At 49.8% G+C, this 22,162-nt stretch overlaps 1 protein-coding gene across 6 annotated transcripts in view; it reads left to right on the top strand.

Moving 5' to 3' along the window:
- GRAMD1B (GRAM domain containing 1B) overlaps positions 1 to 22,162 on the top strand; it is a 233,120-nt gene that overhangs the window by 62,135 nt on the left and 148,823 nt on the right. Inside the window, exon 1 of one of the 6 annotated variants that reach the window (XM_040631104.1) lies at positions 6,108 to 6,557. The exons of 1 other annotated variant lie outside the window; for it this stretch is intronic. In XM_040631104.1, coding sequence (XP_040487038.1) covers positions 6,184 to 6,557 — 374 coding nt within the window. In that variant the 5' untranslated portion in view covers positions 6,108 to 6,183. Of the gene's footprint in view, positions 1 to 6,107; positions 6,558 to 19,463; positions 21,263 to 22,162 lie in introns of those variants that run through there. 4 more of the 6 variants (XM_040631101.1, XM_008689943.2, XM_008689941.2 and 1 more) reach the window with 4 other exon arrangements.

Here is a 22,162-nt window from a genome sequence, read left to right as displayed (position 1 = left end):
CCTCTAGTTAAAATTTATCAATCTTCCCACTCAAACCTTGTTTGCATTTATATTTTGCACTAAATTAATTCTGCCTTGCTCTGCACAAGCCACGTCTTCTCGTCTTGCTACATCCCTAGCACTTAGTAAGGAACCTCACACAGTGCTCTAGCTTAACAAGTACTGGTACAATTAAACTGAGTTGAAAGTCAACACGAATAGTCATGCTTCCTCAGAAGGGTTTGATAAGGGGACTTAATTCAGCACAACAAAGACTAACATTTATAGACTGCTTGCTATGTGCCAAGCACTGTTCTAAGTGTCCAGTACTGCTCGAATGCTCACCACAACCCAGGAGGGAGATGATATCAATTACCTTGGTTTTACAGGTGAGGAAGCCAAGACAGAGAAGTTAAGTAACCTACCCCCAAATCAAACAGCTAGTAAGTGGTGGAAAGGGGTTTAAAGCTCAGATAGCAGGCCTTGGGGCTGTGCACTTAATCACTAGGTTATATTGCCAATAGGTTTTGGCGCTTCCAGGGAAAGCATTGGAATACCCAGATCATGCCACCTGCAAGGACAGCAAGGAGACAGATAGTGTGACGTCAGGAAGTTTCTTCCGGCCTTGGTTTGCACAAAGACTGTCCTTGTAAGGCTTAGAGGACAAGAGATGATGTCTGTCTGTGCCTTGGTATCCTGGTGTCAAGAACACAGGGCAGCCAAATGTTGTTGTGCAAAATATTCTTCTTTGACTCCTAAGCCTTTTGATGAGCAATTAAACCAGGGAGGCTTATCTGGTGACAGTCCTTCCCCTGAGGTGACGTCATTGTTCACCCTGGCTCCTGCCAAAGGCTAGCGGAAGCACTCTGTGCGTTCCCTGTGGCTGAGAGGCTCCCTGTGGCTGAGAGGCCTCGCCAGCACTTGGTCCTAGGGGACCGAGACTCCATACAAGTCTCGTGGCATTTTCTTCCTTTTCCTCAGAAGGAGATGCTGGACATGGTGGCTGGCCAACTGTGGTTTTATTTAGACTGTGTTCAGGCAGCACGCTCTGCCCTCCCCTGACCACACAGATCCCGTGCAGTTTCCTCTGACTTCTTCCGTAGCTCTCACCTTCATGGGGAAATGAGGTAGGGATTAGTAAAAGGAACAGAACTGAGATACCAGGAGGGGTTGAAGCCTATTCTTTCCAGTCCTTTCTTTCTCTTGCTCCTGTCTCCCCACTCCCGGCTCTTTGTCCCATCACCACCCTAGTGATTACTCCCTGATTTTCTATTTCACCATGCAAGATATTAAAGCTGTTTATAGGTTTCAGGGAGGTGTTTAGTATCCAGTAATCAAAATGCCTGGGGCCAGACATGCATCAGTTCAAATGGACTTTGTTTTATGCTTTTTTTTAAAGATAGAGAATCTGGGGCCTCACAGACCCCTGGGGATGGGGTGGGGAACTGGGCCTTTAAGACATCATTTCTTTGGGGCGCCTGGGTGGCTCAGTGGGTTGAGCGTCTGCCTTTGGTTCAGGTCATGGTCCCAGGATCCTGGAATCGAGCCCCATATGGGGCTCCGTGCTCTGCAGGGGGCCTGCTTCTCCCTCTCCCTCTGCCTGCTGTTCTCCCTTCTTGTGCTCTCTCTCTCTCTAATAAATAAAAAAATATTTTGTTAAAAAAAGACATCATGTTTTTCCTGCTACTGCCTGTCACGGAGCTCCAGTTACCTTTAAAGATGTCCAGAGAAAGCCATTCTATCCATCCTTGGTCATACTTGTCATCCAACCTGAATCCCCGACACGGAGCTCTACCCTCACTTCGTCTTGCTCTGCCACAGAAGGAGAGCTACAGAGTAAGGTCTGCCATCCTTCACTTTGTATTTGAAGATAGGTAATAACCCTGCGCCGCAGCATCCTTCACATTTCTTTTTTTTTTTTTTTTTAAAGATTTTATTTATTTATTCGACAGAGATAGAGACAGCCAGCGAGAGAGGGAACACAAGCAGGGGGAGTGGGAGAGGAAGAAGCAGGCTCACAGCAGAGGAGCCTGATGTGGGGCTCGATCCCATAACGCCGGGATCATGCCCTGAGCCGAAGGCAGACGCTTTAACCGCTGTGCCACCCAGGCGCCCCGCATCCTTGACATTTCTGTCAGATTTCCAGCTTCTCTGGTAGTAACAAGGTCCACTCCGTGTGCCCTGCTGTCCGCTTCTTTCCCTTGTGCAGGGCCGAACCCTTGGGTTTGCTTGTTCTCATGTTGTGCAGGAGACAGACTCCACGTCCCAAGCTTGAGCGCTAGGATGTTCTGGCTTGTGGCAGCAGTGCTGGAGGGGACAGTCCTGCCTCTGGTCTTGCGAGTTGCCTGTCCTTGGCATCCCTGGGGCAAGTGGGATGGGGGGTCTTTGGGGGCCCGCCCCTTGTACAAGCTCACCCTCTCTTGGATGTGCACCCAGGAGAAATCTAGCTTCACAGCTAGTATTTTTCACTGAGGCTCCCTCCTGAAGTTTTGGCTGCAAACCGGACTATAGTTAGTGGGTCTGCAGAAGGAATAGACAGCTGTTGGGTGTCTTGTGTCTGCAGGAAAAGGGAGCCTGAACAGCTGAGCATAAACAACAGTCGCCTGGTAATATGAGCTCCTTTCGTTTAAAGTCAGAGGCCGGCTGCGGGTGGGGGAAGGGAGGCCAGGTTGTTCTGGCCTGCCACCTGTCTGGGAGGCCAGAGGCGAGGTCAGCTTCCCAGAGAGCCACAGTGTCTGCTGGGAGCCAAATGTGGGGACAGAGGTGGGTAGGGGAAGGCGGGGAGAGGAATGCAGGGACTGAGATTCTGACTCCCTGCCACCAGCTGCTTTGGGAAATTGTTTTCTTTTCTTTTCTTTTTTTTTTTTAAGATTTTGTGCTTCCATTTCCCACTTGAAAATGACTGACGGGATTCAGTAGCCGCATATAGCTTCATGATATTCCCAGCTGAAGTGAGGGCTAGTAAAATTCAGGTGCCACAGGGGACCTGCTGCTTTCCAGAGCTGATACATCTGGTGAGATTCCTGTGGCCTCTAACGGGCTTCAGAAGACCTGGGTTCAAGTTCTGACTTTGTCTTTGACTATTGTTTGTTTGTTTTTTAATCTATGACTTTGCACAAAGTTCTACCTCACTCCTAGGTCGCTGGGAAGATAAAATATTATGTATGAAAGTCCTTTATAAAAGTGTAAAGGATACTGAAGAGGATCTAAGGAGAAACTTGGTTCTTCCCTCAACTCCCTTATTGTCCTAACAGTAATGATGGCTCGCCACCGTAAGGGCTTTCATTTCTCAAAGCACGTTCCCTTTTATCATCTTACTTGATGGTGCTGTGGTAAAAAAAAAATACATAAAACAGAAACAGCTGTGGTGGAGGGGATGGGAGGATGTGTTTTGAACAGGGTTTTAGTGGATAAAGGCTTGAAGGAAAGAAGGGAGAAGGGGCCGCCGGTGGAAGTAAGCAGGGACAGTGCTGGGGGCCTCAAGGTCCTCTGGGTATCTGCTTCTCAGCCAAGTGAAACCATTTCAGATTTAGTTTAGAGGAGGTTTTCCCTCAGGCCAGGTGAGATGTAAATGATCGTTCTCAACTACTGCTGGGCCCAAGGCTTAGATTAAATCTCCTAGGATTTTCGATTTTAGGTTCAGAATCCTATTGTGGGTGGGAAAAGCGGCTGCAATGTGTGGGAAGAGGGAGCTTGGCGACTTGAATTCCTTTTAAGAGGCATCCATTGAAATTCAGAGTGCTGGTGATACACTTCAAGGGGCCTGCTCCCCTTGTGAATCTTTCTCCCCCCCAATACCCACCAAGTCGGTTAGCCCAGCCTTGTGGATCCTCACTTTGTTTGTTTGCTTGTTTGCTTTGTTTCGTTTGGCTTCTTACTTCAGCAGGCCCCTCCACAGGCAGTTTCCTTGCAATGGGAAGTTACCGGATCCCCTGCAAAGCCCTTGTCCTTGGAGGAAGTCCAAGGCAGTGAGCATCCTTGGAATAAGTCCAAGGCAGTGAGCAACTCTGGTGCCTTGGCTTAACTCCGTATCCTGAAGTTTGGAGTTGCCTGTCCAGCGCCCTCAGCATTCCTGGGGCCGGAAGAAGTGTTCGGCTCCTTGCCAGGCCTGACACCTGAAGGGGTTTCTCCTTTCTATGTCATGTCCAGGAGTTAAAATAGAGTAATACCAAACCACCTTTGAGTGAGCCAGTGGCCGGATGTGGAGAGTCAGAAATAAGACCAGCTGATGATCTTGGGAGTCATTTGCAGGTGGGCCTGGCCTTGGCGTTTTGGCCACAGTAGCTCTGTCCCAGCGCAAAACTGACTTTCCTCAGTTTCCTGGCCTCTTGCACATTGATACCTTGAGCTCCCCTCTGTGGGTCTTTCGGGGACATAATGGCCCCATGGCCAGTTGTCATGCTTGATGTCTTGCTGACCTGCAGGGACGTAATTTCTTGCCGTGGGTTCTTGCAAGTCTTTGGGACTGTGATTTTTTTCTCAGCTTTGGGACACTCATGAAATGTTCCTGTGTCCTTCACCCTGGTAGGGAAGCTGGGGCATCAGCTCTTAACTAGAAATTAGACTCCTAGAGAGGGGCAGAGAAGAACAGGTGAGTCGAATTGTGGATTTAACGGTGGCATTCTTCTGTGCTCCTCCTGGTCTATTTGAAAGCTACTGTCTCTGCTTTGTAGAGAGGCAAATAGTGGAGAGGCATATGTGCTAGGCTGGAAGGGAGGTGAATGGACCATATAGCCTCTGTGCTAGAAGCTGGGCTGGTTTATGCCTAGTCCCAATGGAGAATGCCTCAATAAAGTGGATCAGTTCTCGGGCCAGGCTCTTAGGGCTCTAGGTATTTGGGTCTAGGGAGGGAGTGGGTCAGCATACGTACCTTCAGACACTGCCAGGGCTGATTCACTTTCTAGGTTCCATGACCTGGGGACATACTGGATTTTTTTGTGACCCAGTCCATACCCCTTGCAGGTTGAAGCAGAATTGAGTCATCCCCCAGGAACATAACTCCCAGGAAGGCTTTGCTGGATGCTTTGCCTTCTGGGTGCTCACCCTCCCCAGTAACTTCATTTTGTGCTTGGGGTGGGGTTATGGTATGGGCGGGGTGGCTCAAAATGGAGAGGGATCAGTCCCTTTTCCTTACTGGTCCTGTGTGTCCTATGTCTCTCAGATCCTATTGTCTGTCCTTCTTTGGTATGTCATGTCTGCTGTCCTCAGCTTATTTCACCGAACTGTTCTCTCTTCTCAACTTGTCATTTTGGAAGCAGCCTCCAGGAACCTTGCTGTCGCCCTCTGACCATGCCCAGACTTACTGTGCACCTACCTGCATTCCCGAATAATTCAAAGAAAGCACTTTTCTTAGAAGACATCCTGCTGAAAAGCCCCCTAGTTTTCCCTCAACCCTGTCTTGGGTGGCCTTGGGGAGTGAGGGCTGAATTCCTGATTCCTCCGTTCCCCTTTCCCCCCTCCCCCACTTCCCCCAAAGAAAAAGTTGGGCGTTAGACTAATGAGAGCTGCCTGGCCAATCGTTGCTTTGAGAAAGTTTGGTTTGTGATCCTGTTTCATTAGGCTGATTGGAGCAGCCCTTCCTCGGAGGTAGAGTCCCTCCCCAAGGGATTTCGCGTACAGTTACCCTAGCTGTCGCTGCCTGTGCATGCCCTTTCTGGACAGAAATGACCTCCCCTCCTCTCCCTCTTAGCTCCCCCCTCCTCCTTTTTTGTTTTTATCCAGTGTCTCGCTTCCTCTCTCTCTCTCTCTCCCCCCATTTCCCTCCTGCTCTCCGCTTCCCTGCAGCGCCACGCCGGCTCCCCAGCCCGGTCGGCCGATCTTGAGCCGCTGAGAGTTTGCCGAGCCCTCCCCTGGGGCCCCGCGCCGCCGAGTCCCGCTAAGGCGAAGACGCAAGCAGGCCGGGGAGAGCGCGGAAGAAAAACAAGCGGGCGCGCCGCGGGAGCCCCAGGAGGGCGGCCGGGCGGCGGTGGCGGGCGGCGGACCGGGCGGGCCGGCGCCGACGGCCAGGGGAGCGCGCACCGGAAAGTTCGGCCCCGGCGGCCGCGCGCGCCTGCCTCGCGGCGCTCCGGGAGAGGAACTTGCCCTCCGCGCGGCTCGAGCGGCGAGCGTTTCCCAACGAGAGCGGGCCGAGCGCGCCGCGGCCAGGGGTGGGGAGCGAGGCGGCTGGCGGAGGGCGCCGAGGGAGCGCGGCCGCCACGGGCCCCCATGCCGGCGGCCAACATGCTGGAGAACCTGCAGCCGCCCGCCCTGCAGGTGCCCGAGCCCCAGGGCGCGCCCGAGGGCAGCCCGCTCTGGTCCAGCTCGTCGACCCCCACGCTCCGTCGCCGACGCTTCAAGATGCGCCGCATGAAGAACGTGCAGGAGCAGAGCCTGGAGGCCGGGCTGACCCGGGACCTGCCCGGCGTTCTGGCCCCGGGCAAGGAGTTCCTGCAGCTGCCATCCATCGAGATCACGCCCTCCAGCGACGAGGACACCCCGTGGTCCAACTGCTCCACACCCAGCGCTTCTCCTCGCCGCAAGCGCTTCCTCCTCCGCAAGTGGCTCCGGGTGAGGGAGCGGAAGGAGTGCAGTGAGAGCAGGTACGTCCCTGCACCGCCCCTGCCTGCTCCCCCTTCCCCTCTCCTGCCCTCCGCGGGGGCGTCCTGGCCGGAACCTCGCGGAGGAAAGCGGGGGTGCCCTCGCCAGAGTGGGCCTCGGGCACTGCTGCGCCCCGCTGGAGGGCCGGTGGTACTTTGGCTTCCACGCGTGTCGCCCTCCTCCCCAAGCCGGGGCCCCCGGCCTGCGACTTTCTCCTGTGTCACGCACCTATGTGGGGCTTCCCGCTACATTCCATCTCATTCCATCCTCGTAGCAAAATGAATCATAAAACCATGGCAGCTCATACCCATTGGGCCCTTACCATGAGCAGGTCAGTACAGTGAGGACCACGTATCGCGAAAACCCCGCGTTAGCTACTACTGTTATTCCTATTTAAGACCTGGAGGTTACAAGGTGAGAAAGGTTCAGGGGCTCCTGCGCTTACACTCATATTGCCGAACTCCCACTTCAGCTTTTCTGATGTTCTTTTGGCCACACCAGCTTGCCTGTCCTGGCCCACATGTGTAGAGGACGTGCTGGAGTTTCCTTGTTGAGTCAGGCCCATCTACTAGAGAGAATCTTCAGACGTCTAGAGCTGCTCTACCCTACGCTGATTTGTGCTGGCTACTTTTTTGCCTGGGTTAGTGTGGCATCTGAGGAGTGGGAGAAGTTCTTTGTCCTGTTGCACAGTGTAGAAAACCAGAGGGCCGCTCCATCCAGCCTTGGCTGGGGGGTGTGCTGGATCCAAGCCCACCGACGGGTTCAGGGGAGAGGGATCCTCACTGGCTCTTTGATACCGTGGACTCTGCTCATTTACTTTTAGGCTCTAGGGCCCTGTCTCTTAACAGAGGTTTGTTGCCTTGTGTGGGGCAGCTGAAGGATTGGTCACCTTCCCCAGGACTCCTCCCAGCCTGTTCAATTACATTCACTTCAACAAGTATTTATTGAATGTTCTCCTGAGCTCAGTCAGGTACCAGCTAATGTCGATGGGGTCCTGGAGGGAGAGGAGGAAGGGCTGGGTAGAAAAAGGGGCAGGCCAACTTTGAGGAGGAGGATGGGCAGAGACTTGTATAAGCAATGAAGACTCTGAGTTTCACTCCCATGGAGAAGGTGGAACCATTGGAAGACATGAAGTTTTCTGGAAGGGAGAGAGTCTCAAACTGTGACAAATACAGACAGGTGGCAGAAAACAGCAGGAAAAGTATGAGGTCAGGGGTGTGAGATCAGGAAAGGGGAACAATATGGACGAAGGCAAAAGAAGCAGGGTGGTGGCACCTGCTGGCTCCATTGGAAGAGCCTGTGTGTGGCTCTTGATCACTTCAGGGTTGTGGGTCCCAGCACCATGCTGAGTGCAGAGATTACTAAAAACAAAAACAAAAAAAACCACACTTAAGAGAAAAAAAGAAGTAAGGTGAACCTTGTGCCTTTGAGGGGATACTGAGGAGGAGGAATCTGTGGAGTACTGCTGAGCTTCCTGGGATCTCTTTTCTGTTGACTGGAAGTGGTTATCCTCTCAGGTGCAGATGTAGAACTTTGGACCTGAGGATAATAACTCTTTCTGACTGGTACCTCATCCTGCTGCCTTTTCCACAGAGTAGAGGGAAGAGGGGCAACTTGGTGGGAGCTAATCTTTTTTTATTTCTTCTTCCTCTTCCTCCCCTTTTTCTTCTTCTTCTTTTTTTTAAGGTAATCCCTATGCCCCATGTAGGGCTTGAAATCACAACCCAGCTCTACCAGCTGAGCCAGCCAGGAGCTAATCTTGAATGAAAATAGTTCATCACGGTTTGTCAGCTTTACCCTCAAGTGTGAGAGACCCTAACAGAGACCCTGTTTTGATTTGGGGATTTGCCATGCATATTGAGGACAAAATATGTGGAAAAGAGTCTTGCATTGCTGGCCTGGGCGAGGGTGGAGGTGGATTTGGTTGGAATTAAGGAAGACTTTCTTGGTTTGGAGAGTTATCTAAGGGTGCCATTGAATCTTCAATATTCTTAAAATCAGGAAGGATTTTCACCTTCTAGGAGTAGGCGCAGGCAGGTCTTTTAAATGACGGCTTGCTGGATTAGAAGAATTTGCGTGTATGTGTAGAGTAAAGGCCGACTCTGGATTCAAACCCAATTGGTCTGACTCAGATCTCTACTCTTAACCATTGTTTCACTGTCTCCTGTTGGAATGTCTCTGGATCTTGGCAAAGACAAAACCCCATCATGTGTAGGTCTTAGAAGTGGAAGGCTTCTTGGAGAGAAAAGAAGCAATCGAGTGAGTAGAAGCTTGTGGATGCCCAGCAAGATTCCCTGAGAAGGAGCTGGCATTTGAGGGCAGTAGAGCAGAAAGAATATTGGAATCAAAGCCAGGAGATTTTATTTTTTTAATTTTTTAAATTTTTTTATTTTTAAAGATTTTATTTATTTGAGAGAGAGAGAAATGGCGAGAGAGAGAGCACGAGTGGGGGAGAGGGTCTGGGAGAGGGAGAAGCAGACTCCCTGCTGAGCAGGGATCCTGATGTGGGGCTGGACCCCAGGACCTTGGGATCATGACCAGAGACGAAGGCAGACACTTAACTGACTAAGCCACCCAGGCGCCCCCAGGAGATTTAAGTTTAAATTTCGGTTTTGTCATTTAGTAGGTGTGGGACCTTGGATACCCCACTTCATTTACCTTCTCCATCTGTGGAAGGGGAGACATGTCTCAGGAGTCTTACACGTGAAAACGTTTCCCACAGATGAAAATGCCGTGTCCGGGTGAAGGATTATTGTCAGTATTCTCTGAGTGTCTTGCATGGAGTGGATGTTTGCTTGAGAGTATGAACTCACATACTCAAGTGTCCTGGAGCGACACCTGGGACTCCTCACACATGACAGGGGGGATTGGAAAATTGCTCTGGCCTGGTTCAGCCAGGGGGTACTAGCATACCAGGCCCAGCATGATATCCATCGTCTTCACATTCCCCCTCCTGAATCTACCTCTCCGCAGAGAGAAAAGCACCTTTCAGGCTGCAGTTGGGGGCAAGGGGCTGAGGATTTTAACTGCACAAAGTTAAACACAAAGAGGATCAGGAGACCGCTTCTTTTCCTCCTTTAACCCTAGAAAGAAAGAAGTGGAGAAGATGTCAAAGTCATTGTGGTTTGGGGAACCAAGGGCCTTGGGGTACAGTAGTGAAATAATCCACGCCCAGTTTTGTCTGGTTCATCTTCGTATCTTCACTGTCTAACACGGTACTTTGGCCTTTTATGGTGATCAATACGTTTTTGTTGGTGAATACATTAAAAATGAGTGGAAGAATGATTCTTTTTTTCTCTACTGTTTTGAGTGGAAGTATCTTTATTCATAAGTCAGGGAGAATTTCCTGGAGGTGTTGAGTTCAGAGCTGAAGTTTTTTTTCCCCATGACAGCTTTATTGAGATATAATTTACAGACCATACCATTCAGTCATTTTTAAAGTATACAATTCAGTGGTTTTTAGCATATTCCCAGATATGCACAGCTTTCACCACAGTCCATTTTAGAGCATTTTCATGACCCCAAAAGGAAACCTGTACGTACTCTTCATATATCACCCTCAGTGCTCCTTTTCCTCTTCTCCTGGCCCTAGGCAGCCACACATCTACTTACTGCAGAGAGTAGAGGGTTTGTTTTGTTTTAAAGATTTATGTATTCACTAGAGAGAGGAAAGAGAGAGAGAGAGAGAGAGAGAGTGAGCACGGGGTGGGGAGAAGAGGGAGAGGGAGACAGGGAATCCCAAGTAGACTCCCCGCTGAGCTTGGAGCCCAAAGCGGGGTTCGATCCCAGGACCCTGAGACCATGACCTGAGCTGAAGTCAAGAGTCCGGCCACTCAACCACCTCAACCAGGCTGATTCCCCTGAGCCACCCAGGCGCCCCCAGAGCAGAGTTTTGAATGGAGGCCAGATGCTTGTTGGTGAAAGCAGTTTGGGGATGTTGGCTTGAAGGTGGTAATGGATGACCAAGGGTGGTCTCCATGAGGGGTGTGGAGAATAGGGTGATGAACTGACGGGCTGACAGACTTGATTTATGCTGAAGAGTTGGAATTTCAGTTTATCAGTCAGTCAACAACGATGCATTGAGATCCCATAGACCATGTGATCCATATACAAAGAGGATTCAGCTCACTGGGGAGCCTCCATAGGTTCTAGAACCTGGGAGAGATGTGCAGAGTGGTATTTGAGGCAGCTAATTCTTGCTGCTGTGTGTGAACTGGGTGGCGGGGCCGAGCCTTGCACTTCCAGTGCTCTGACTGGGGATTGGTGTCTTAGCCACCATTTAACATAAGATGGCACTTTTTTTTCTTTTCTTTTCTTTTCTTTTTTTTTTTTTAATACTGGAGTGTTGCCTTCTGATCTCCCTGAAAAATGGAGTCTGAAGTTTATGGGTCAAGCTTTTGGAATTAGTACCTGCATGTCTCCCTAAATTCCTTGGCCATAACTGGTTGTGGTGATTGTTCAAAACTCTCTGACCTGCCGGATTCTGGTGAAAAGTCAGAAATTGGATGGAGCCACGTTTGGTGGGATGGTATTGGTCCTCATTCACTGGAGGGAGGGGGAAAGCTGACCAGGGCCCAGTGAGCAGCTGTGGATGGCTACCTGTAGGCTGTCTTTCCAGGGGACATAGCAGCACTTCTCTGCTTCTCTGCGCCCTGGGCGTCCCCTGTATTGTCATTATTTGTATCACCATGGCCCCTTCTGTCCCCTCTTCTGTGTAACACCCTCATGCTGCTTAGAGCCCTTTCAACTTAGAGCCTCAGGATTTCTGGTTGGCAACACATCTGACCTCAGGCAGCACCTCTCACCTCTCCGTCTGGTGGTGCCGGCCTAGCTGGTGTGTGGGTTGGCAGGTAATGGTGTCATTGGCGTATTTATCCTGATTCTCCAACCCTTTCCTCTGACCTTCAGGGAGAGTCTTGCTTCCAGTTTCAGCTCCATTTCCAGGGGAGCACGGTGAGCTGTGCATCCAAACGTTCCACCCATCACCTCTGTGCACACCCTGCCATGTATGAGAAGCACAGGGAGTGTGAAATAGAGAAATGGCGTTCTTTTTTTTTTTAAGATTTTATTTTTTTGAGAGAGAGCGCATGCGCGCACATCAGGGGGGAGCTGCAGAGGGAGAGGTAGTGGCAGACTTCCCAGGAGCAGGGAGCCCGATGTGGGGCTCCATCCCAGGACCCAGGGATCATGACCTGAGCCAAAGGCAGACTCTTCACCCACTGAGCCACCCAGGCGCCCGAGAACTGTCATTCTTAACACAAAACAACAAAAACAAATGCAGAGACCTGTGGTCTGTCAGCAGATTAAGTAAGTAGTCAGTGCTGGGTAAGGTGTAACTAGTGACAACCTCTCCTGGACCCATAAATCCTTGAGGGCGGGGAAAGCATTTTACTTGTGCCAAGTTTTCTGCTAAGCGCCTTCAATACACAATCCCATTTAATCCTCACAAGAAACCCCCCACGTGGGTTTTATGGCTGAGAAACCTGAAGTTCAGAGATTAACTCGCTCCTGGTCAAACAGAAGCAAGGGTGAGATTTGAACCGTTCGAGTCTGAGGTCTCTATAAGGGACACTTTACCATCTCTCCAGCGCCTGGAAATCATTGGCTCTTGCATGTTTGAGAAAGCATACATGTGGAGGGGAGGGGTGTGAGAGAAGGTAGGAATGAGGTCAGCAGGATGGGAAGGGCTCTGGAGGGTAAGTTCTAGGGCTTGTGGGTAAGCACCGCCGCGTGGGGGGCCCATGCTGACTGGTCAGGGCAAACTGCTCCATGAGAAGCAGCCCGCCTTTGGCTGGAGATGTGGTTTCCAGATTCTAACAATTTGTGGAAACTGAGGAGGTCGAGGTGGAGCCCCATGGGCTGATTCACACTGGCCAGGGTCCTCTGTGGGAGTTGGTATTTTAAGAGTTTCCATGGTGGTTACGTGCTCGGGGGCACCAGTTACATGTCAGGCAGGAGCCAGGGATGATCTTGGGGCAGATTAGCAGGTGGTGATTCTGCCCTGTGCGGTTAGTTTCTCTGGAGTCCTCTCCATCCACCAGTTGCTAGGCTGGTCACTGATAATTGCTTCTAGGGTAACACTATTTTCCATTAAGGCATCTGAATGGGTAAGCTGCCAGTGGGGAATTTCCTTCCTGACCTCCGTGCATGAGCCACTGGGCCCTGGAGCAGGTGTTTAGACACCGAACCAAGCTGGCCTGAGAGCCCGGGGTGGTTGCCGGGATGCGCTGTGTACAAGAGCTTTCTGCAGCCTGAGGGCTTTTTCTGGAGCTTTTGCCCTCTTGGGTTCTTGCCTCCGTAGCCCACATTGGTGTGGTGATGTGCCAAGGGGCTATAGTGTCTGGTGTGAAGGAAGATACAGCTTCTACACATCTCGTGAGAGTGGGGGCGGGGGTGGGGGTCTGCCAGGTCTTGTGCTGTGACTTCAGTGCCTGAGGCATCTTCCTACTCTCAGAGGAGATGGCGAAGCTTCCATCCAGGATGTATCACTGAAAATCCAATGTGGGCCTTCAGATGGGAGAGGGGAACAGGACGGGGGGATGCTTCGAGCTACAGCAAAGAGATGTCAGGCAGTGGCTGGCTCCACCCACCTCCCCGCCCCGCGCCACTCTGAGCAGCCACGTGCCACCTTCTAAAAATAGTCCTGGTGTCAAATATTCTCCTCTGTTTTCCAGACACTATGTGTCTGGATTTTCAATTCAAATAATACAGATCCAAATCAGCGAGCGGTGGCTGTGGCTCAGCTAGGATCGGATCGGTGGTGGCGGAGGGGAGAGAGAAGGAAGTCCGTGGCTCTTCCATTGGAGCCCCCGTACATTGTTTTTGGTCCGATGGTATGAAGTCCTTCATTCTGCATCCTTTGTACACACTCCGTGTTGAGATTCTGGTTGTTCAACCCCGATTTGTAGCTGAGATAAGGAAATAAGGCGATAGGCACATCACGGTGGCAGATCTGGGTTATGGCTGGGGAACTCAGGCCTCTGACCTCAAGTCTGGGCCCGTTGCTGACTGTCACTTCTCTGGAGTGTCTTTGTGCTTCGTGAGATCTCCCCGTGTCAGCACATCACTGTAGTAATGCCTGTTCCCAGCCTGCTGCCTCTCACCTACTCGGTCTGACCACAGAGGGTTTTCGTCTTGCTGTTTCTTGGTTAGCAAATGTAGTCAGGAAGTGAGGGGGCTGAGTGAGGGAAATTAAAGAAAAAAAACACATATACACACACACACAACAACCCACTTGGTTTTCCCCTTTCTTTCACAACTATGGAAAAAGAATTTGCCCTGGAGGCCTAGTGGGGGGAAAGGGGAGTATGGTAACCCTGGCAAGATTTGACTCAACAATTAGGAAAATACAGAAAGACATAGTGGACCGTTGGTTTAGTGACACATTTTTGAGGCTCTGCAAGGATCTTCCAGCTTCTTAAAAAGAAATTTTTATGTCCTAAAAGCCAGTGGCTATTGTGTGTGTGTGATAAAACAGCTAGTTAACGTAAAATTCGGGGTAGTGGGGAAGAGGAAGACACAGCTCATCATTTTTCTGTGCCATTGGCAGCATATTTGGTGCATTACTACCCACTCTGTTTTCTCATTCAGGTTTCCTTTTTATTTTTTATTTATTTTTAAAATGTTATTTATCTATTTATTTGACATGGAGCACACAAGCGGGGGAGCAGGAGAGGGAGTAGCAGGGAGCCTGATGCGGGGCTCCATCCCAGGACCCCGAGATCATGACCTGAGCCGAAAGCAGATGCCCCAGCTGACTGAGCCACCCATCATCCAGGTTTCCTTATTAAGTGATAGACATTTCGTTTCGTCAGCTTTTCTGTTACCTTGTCCCTGGAGAAGGTAGGGCAAAATCTAAGTCCCTAGGTTGAGGACAGGTGAGTCTGTGAAATAGGGGGTGGGGAAGAGCCTGCTCATCAGAGATGCCACTTAGCCTCGTCCTCATGGTTTCCATAACCAAGCTTATGCATTAATGCCAGTCTGACTCCGCACAGCCATCTGTTTGTCTTCTAGCTGGGTCATTACACTCCGAAGCTCTTCCTGACCTTTTGTTTGCTTCTCAGGGTTGGATGGAGTGGCCGTAATAAAGGTTACTCTGAACAGGGTGGAGCTTGTCCAGGGAACAGCTTGCCCTTAGCTTGGGTGACAACATGTGTTTTCTCTGTCTTTGTGATGAACCACATCTTCCTGACAGGTGAAGACCTCATAGAAAAATTTAGAAAAGACCTCAGAGAAGAGGATTGTACCACCTCTCTTGGTCACCTCTTCCTGTGTTTCAAGGCCCGCTCCTAAGAAAGTTCTTCTTCAGATCTGACTGAAAGCCCCTGTGGTAAGGTTCAAACACATGTTCTCTAGTTTTGTCTTCAGTGAGGATGAGAGAGTCGTCATCCTTTGAGAATATTCCTTCAGAGACTTTATTCTTAGTGGTCACTTGTGCTGTGGCTTGCAGATCCTGAGGGAAGCCCTATGTTTGTGGTAGTGATTACCTGGACCTCACGGGTGCTGTGGGGCCCTGCGGACTTACTGGGGGGATTGGCGGCCACATGTGTTGGAAGACCAGAGTAGAAAGTGGCCTGCCCATTCGGGAAGTTCCAAGCGTCCCTGAAAGATTCCTCTATCTCAGATGCCTTTTCCATGCTTGGGTTGCTTCCTTAAATGCCTCTGAGTTGACATGCTCTTTGTTTGTAGTTAGAGAGATGAGACTGAAAAATCACAGAACTCAAGAGAGCTGTTGAAACATTGATCGGACACTTCCAGGGAATCAGGTGCTGTGCTGGGTGCTTGGGATACAGGGCTGGACGCAAACGGCCCTTCCATCGAGGAGCTCCCGGCCTGTGTGGAGAGCAGCATGAAAAAGATAGTTTCAGGAGAATATGGAAGTCAGACTACAGCATTTAGGAAAAAAAAAAAAATAGGTCTGAGGAAAAAGTCAGCTGAAAGGGAGAGGGCAGGAGGATCCTACGACCTAAATGGCACCAGTGCGTTGTCTTACTTCTTGGTACTCCGCTGACACCTGTTAGTCCCTACGGTTCTGGCTCAGCGTCTGTCTCCCGGAGAATCTAGTCTTCATGGTGAATGGGATTTGTGGAGTCATTTCAACTCAGAACAAACGGAAGTCCAAGGCCGGGGAGTCGGTCAGCGGCAGAGATGGCTCTGGAGGACAGGTACCCTGCACGCACCTCGGCCTCCAGCCCACCCCGTGTCTGGGGAGCCCGTTCTGCGTGGGATGGAGCCCCGTCTTCAGCAGCCAACGCAGGAAGCTCACTCAGGCCTCGTCTGCGGGTGGTCTAACCCCCTAGCGCCAGTTCGGGGGACCATCCCAGGCAGCTGGGCTGTGGGCTGGGGCTCAGTGCATCTTCTCGCTCTGTGGTCCTGGACGGGTGACTCCTTCTCTCCCGGTCACAATGACTTTCTCCTCTGTAAAATGGAGAGTATGCATTTCTTCTTCCTCTTGTAGGACAGGTTAAGTAGACGAGTCTGAAGAGTTATGCTAAGGTTATTCTTAGGTAGTAAAAGTGAGATTTTTTGGTGGTCTGCGAGGCCTCTGAGTTTGCTCCTCTGGTTAGCATAAGCTGAAACAGTGGTTTGTTACTTCATTGATTAATTATGAGACATCTTTTCCGATCTACTGATAGGTGCTAAAAATGAGATTTTACAATTCTTGGGCTGCTCTTGTCCGTCTGTCTCTTCACTGTCCGTCTGCTTAAGGGTCTGACTCCAGGTTTCTTATTTCTCCCTCTCCTTTTCCCTTCACCCTCCCTCTGCTCGGTCTCCTCCTCAGTCTCCACACTGTCCTAGGGCTGTTTCATCCCCTTGAGTGGTGGCTTTAATTCTTTCTATGTGGCGAGGACTCTCACATACCTCGGACCTCCTCTCTTTCCTGAGCCGTAGGCTCAGACCTACGAGCGACTAACGGACGTTTCATGGGCATGTTCTTCAGAACCGCACCTTGGTGTCCTTGAGCTGGCCGTCCTTCCCTCCAGCCCAGTGCCTCTCCCTCAGTTCCTTGCATTGGGAATGGGGACCGGTCAACTTCACGAGGCTTCCCTGCCCTGGGAGGGTGTTCTTCAAGTCCGTCTTCCCGACTCCACCACCATTGCTCCTCCCCACGCCACCATCTCTCCCGTGTCTGTTCCCTGAGTGTCCTTCTAGCTGGTCTCCCTGCCTCCCGCGAAGCCCTGCCCTTTAATTCTTTTTTTTTTTTTTTAAAGATTTATTTATTTATTTATTTGACAGAGAGAGACAGCCAGAGAGAGGGAACACAAGCAGGGGGAGTGGGAGAGGAAGAAGCAGGCTCCTAGCGGAGGAGCCCGATGTGGGGCTCGATCCCAGAACGCAAGGATCAGGCCCTGAGCCAAAGGCAGCCGCTTAACGACTGCACCACCCAGGCGCCCCCCTGCCCTTTAATTCTTGGATGCAGCCAGAGTGGTCTTCATGACCTCACTCCCGCTCCCCTCCTGCTGCTGCTCCCAGGCCCGTGCCTCCAGCCAGAGTAGCCTCTCTGCGCCTTGAGTGGGGAGCTTTCTCTCCTTTCCCGGTCACCACAGACACTGTTCTTCAGCGGAATTCCCCTTTGGTAACTTGACCCACCTTGTCACCCTGCCCTTCTTCTCTTCTTCTTTGGATCTTTCCTCCAGAAAATATTTCCAGACTCTGGTGTTTATTGTATTTTTATTTTTCTTTAATTTAATTTTAAGATTTTGTTTATTTGTCGGAGAGAGAGAGAGCACAAGCAGGGGGAGTGGTAGGCAGAGGGAGAAGGAGAAGCCGGCTCCCCACTGAGCAGGGAGCCCGACATGGGGCTCGATCCCAGGGCCCTGGGATCATGACCTGAGCTGAAAGCAGACACTTAACTGACTGAGCCACCCAGGCGTCCCCAGACTCTGGTGTTTATTACATGTCCTGATTTGTGATTATGTTCCTAAATTGCAATTATTTGGTCACATTGCGATCCTTTACTGGATCATAAGCTGTGAGGGCATAGTTTATTTTATTCAGTGCTCAGTGCCTGCTGAGCTCTTTGCATGGAACATTGTAGGAGCTCAGTAAATAGGTATTTAGGGAAGGAGTAAATAATCAGATGGATGAAGGACTGTACAGAAACTTGATTTTCATGGAATTCTAGTGTAAATCATTTTGCAAAGCAAGAAGTCCTCTTGAGGCTGGATAATTACCCCCCCCCATATCCCATTTATGTAAATCTGGTTGATTACATAATGGCTTGTTTGCTTTGCGCCTGTTGGTTTCTTTCGTGTTTTTATTTCTTTGTGCTGTCTGTGTTTTCCATCAGACTGTAGGTGCCCAGAGATCAGAGACCGCTGTTCTTCTCAGGGTGGTTTCTATTCAAGGAGCTAAATTTGGCATCTGTAGTGGTTGACTTTCCCAAAATGAGGCTCCATAAAGCAAGAACGGGTCGGAAGCAGTATTTTGGCCAATGGTTACCCCGGAGCCCAGGTACACAGTCTGCAAAGAGGAGTAACTAACCCTTTTCCCACCAAAGACCTGTGGCAGTTTTGAAGGATGTTTTGAATTTTGGAGCTGTGGTTGCCATGGTAACCATACTTTTTCAGGCCTTCTGATTCCAGGTCAGGGCAACAGTTGTTCATCTTGCAGGAGAGAAAGATTTGGGAATACATGTATCCTTCCTCCCCCCACCCCGCTATTTAATCCACCAAATATTTATTGACCACATGTGATGTGGCAGGTGGTGTTCTAGACGCCAGAGACTCTAGTGAACAACATAGTTTCTGCCCGGGGAGAGAGACAGTAAAGAAATGAACAACACAATAGCAATTTCTATTTAAAAACAAGTGACTTGGGCACATCCCTGGAAGAGAATTCGCCCATGTTCTAAAATCAGAAATCGGGAATTGTGAAAGTAATGTCTTGCGCCCTGCTCTGCAGCGGGAGATGAATGGGGGTGCAGCTGAGGGCTGAACTTGGGAGCAGACCCCCTCCACGGGCAGGATGACTTCACGTATTTGGGCGTAGGCATTTCGGCCTGCAGATGCACCTGCCGCTCTGACATTTTCCAAGGCCTTGGGAGATGGTGGTTCGAAGCTGGTGCTCCTTCTGCAGCTGTCGGGTGTCAGGGCATTTGTTCTCCTGGTGTTTCCTTCTCGGCTCTCGTGGAAGTCAGGAGCTGAAGGGCCACCAGGAGACATGGCCCTTCTTCATGCAATGTAGTGACAGCCTGAAAACAGGCCTTGAAGGCCAGGTTCTGGGGCACCACAGAGTGCGGAGTCTGAACTCTGGAATTTGGAGCCCGGCATGCGGGTGGGCAGGTGTACAGAGGAAAGAGGGGACCCTGACACTTGCCACTGGAGCTTCCAAGCAGAGCGGCAGAGAATGGTGCCCACGTGGACACAAGGAAAGACAATGCTGGCGATCGCAGTTTAGCGTGATCTCTGAATCTGGGTAGTACTTTATCCTTTTCAAAGTGATTACCAGGCATGGGCTCCAGGAAGGCAGCACATTCTTTGCATTTGCCCCCACACATACCACACTTCCTGGCATACACCAGGCCTCCAGTCAGAGGCTTATGGCTTGGCCATCCCTTCATTTGCTCTGGCAGCCTGTGGGGTAATGACTGTGTCCACTTGGCCCTTAAGAATTGAAACTCTGCAACATGCCCACATCCGTACAGCTACGTAATGATGGAATCCTGACTCTTTAGCAGATTGTAAATTGTAAATGGAGCTGGATGGACGTTTTGTCTTAGGAGAGCAGAAGCAAGTTATTGTCACCCTAGGGCCTGGCCTCATTCATTTCACGGAATAGACAAGGATGGCTTGTGCTTTGCTGACTGGGGAATCCCAGCCATGGGCCTGGGGTAACCTGGCCCGCTTCTCCTCTCTTTTCTGCAGAACACAGGCCTGCTGAACTTCCCTTTGGCTTTCTCTAGCAGAAGATAGGCAGGGGAAATAAAAGTTCTGTTTTGTTTCTCGTACCATCGATGCAAGGCATTCCAGAGTTGGGCATTTTGGGATTATTATCTGTGCCTATTTCTGACTTTAGTCGTCATAGCCATGAAGAGTCTAGAGTCCTAGAGCATCTGTCCCCAGTTGCCTACCAGCCTAGGGCCCCTCTGGATGACAGGTGCTATTTGGAAGTAATTCACTTTTACTGTCTTAATCAGCTCAGTAGTGTCCTCAGAGAGTTAGTAAGAAACAGTTGACAGCATGCAGATAAGTCCAAACATACTTGTCCAGGTTCAGTGGATGGGTATCAAGAGAATGAACGAATGAGTAAGTAAACAAACCTTTAAAAACAAGTATATTGTGAGGGATGCACACGTGGGTGGCTCAGTTGGTTAAGCGTTGTCTCAGGTCATGATCCCAGGGTTCTGGGATTGAGTCCTGCATCCGGTTCCTTGTTCAGCAGGAAGCCTGCTTCTCCCTCTCCCTCCACCCCTTTCCCCTACTTGTGCGCCCGCTCTGTCTGGCAAATAAATAAATAAAATCTTTAAAAAAAATACATTGTATATTTAATATGTACAAAATATTATATATGTATCTCTGTGTGTGTATTATGTATTTTTTAAATCCTAGTTATTCCTAGGGCAGGTGAGGTGGTCTTTGGCCATAGGATGGTGGCTCCACTCTTATCAGCAAGAAATTTTAATTTGCTTATTGAATATGATACTTGTCTTGATGTTAGCTGTTAGGTTAGATCCATCCACCTCCAGGAGACTGAGAGACTTGGCCTGCCCCATTCTAGATGAGTCCAGGCAAAGACCAGCTGGAGCTGAGAGAAGAGCATCCGGAGTGACAGGCGGCTACTGATGGTGAATTTGAGAGGGACCAGGGACAGCTGAGACTTAGAATGTGTTTCTACCCCTTCCAAGGCTGTTCATGCTTGCAAAATCCTTTTGATCACTGCACAGGCCGACGCTGTTCCTCGCCAGCATCCCAGTGGCTGCGTTTGACTTTAATTCCACCAGCAATTTCCAGCCTGCTTCCTGGAGTCAGATTCCAGCCTGGAGCAGACTTTCTTCCCTCGGGCTGTTTTGCACCATCAGTGTCCTCCCGCATGAAGAGGGCGTCATGATAATACACACCTTGTAGGTTGGCGTGGAGTTGAAATAAAAGTGAGGAACCTCTCCAAGTGCCTGATGCATGATAGGTGCTCACTTTCTGATAACTTCTTTCTCATCCCTTTACATTTAAGGGAAAGATGTGTTTTCACATTGGTGTCATTTTCATATGGTGCAAAGCTTCTCCCATCCGAAGGGCAGGCCCTGGGGCTTGTGGTTGTTTGTCATTCTGGCACCTTTGCTGAGTCATTTGTGGTTGGCAGACCTGGAAAAAAAGTAGTGGTCCAGAGGGTGGTTAGGGCTGTGTGTGATGAGGAAAGGCCACCTGTGTCGTCTGCTTAGCATTTCCTGGTGCCCTTCTGGAACCTGTGATCCCCCTTCTCATGGGAGAGGGAGGGGGACTCATAAGCCACCCAGGGGACGTTGCGCCTGTCTTGCCCGGTGCTGGGTTTCCCCTGATAGGGCTTCATGAATCTTTGATTTCAGCTTAATCAGTGTTGCCATAAGGCCCCGCAGAGAGCACTAAATGAATGGATTGTCTTCTGAGTTCGAAAGGAGTGACATTCTTTGATATGAGGTGTAATTAGGGGAGAGGATGCTCTTCGTGCTAGGGAGAAGATGCCGAGTGAGAACTTTTAGAAAAATGAGAAGATCTTATAAAAAAGAGCCCAGGTAAGACATAAAGACTGTCTTTGAGATGTGATTCCGATTGGTTTTGCGTGTACTCTGCAATGCTTAGTCTGTCTTGGTGAGACTGTGATTTTGAAACTAGCTGCATGCAATCCTTGTATTTTGAGACTCTTTTAACTTGCTGTATCTGCATATTTTATGAGCATTGAGCCTTATATTAGTAAGAGGATTGTGATATGTCATATTCCCGTTGACATCAGCGATAAATGTGCTTTTGAGTATGTACAGTGTAAGAGCTGTCTTTACTGTTTAGGAAAGTAGGAAAGCGAATGTTTACGTCTGTTTTGTCACAGTAGATAGACCTATAGAGTGAAAGGAAAAATATTTGATTCAACTATAATCTATGTTTCCATTAGGACAAGCTAGAGATTCATTCGGATGCGTTAAAATCAAAACATAATTCATTAGAACCTTCTTCTGAATTCCCTTCCAAATTAAAAAGACTCCAAAATAAAAATACTCCAAAAAGCATATTCTGAGTATATATATTCCCATGCAGTCGGTCCTTAGTCCTGTGGGCACTCGTCTTGCAAATTGCTGCACGAAGTCACTCAGTACAACCCAGTTGGTGAAGTTGTATGCTCTGTGGTGAGCTGTGTGGACTCGAGTCCAAGCTCTGCCACCTTTTATCGATGCGACTTTAACATACTTATTTTTTTTGCTTTCTCGAGACTCCTCACTTCCCAATTTTATTATCTTTGTAATACTTTTAACTTACCATGGGTTTTTTGTTTGTTTTGTTTTGTTTTTGTCTGTGTTGATGATCCGTCTCTCACCTCTGCGTCCCTGCTGCTAAACCACAAGAATGTGAGGTTCTTAAGAGCTGGGGCCCTGCCTGCGACCATGTCTCCAGTGGTTAGAACAGAGCTGGTGCTTAGTAAA

Source organism: Ursus maritimus, unplaced genomic scaffold (genome assembly GCF_017311325.1).
Source record: "Ursus maritimus isolate PB19 unplaced genomic scaffold, ASM1731132v1 scaffold_16, whole genome shotgun sequence".
NCBI lineage: Eukaryota > Metazoa > Chordata > Mammalia > Carnivora > Ursidae > Ursus > Ursus maritimus.
The sequence above is the reverse complement of the archived record's forward strand: the minus strand, read 5'-3'. Positions and strand labels throughout refer to the sequence as shown.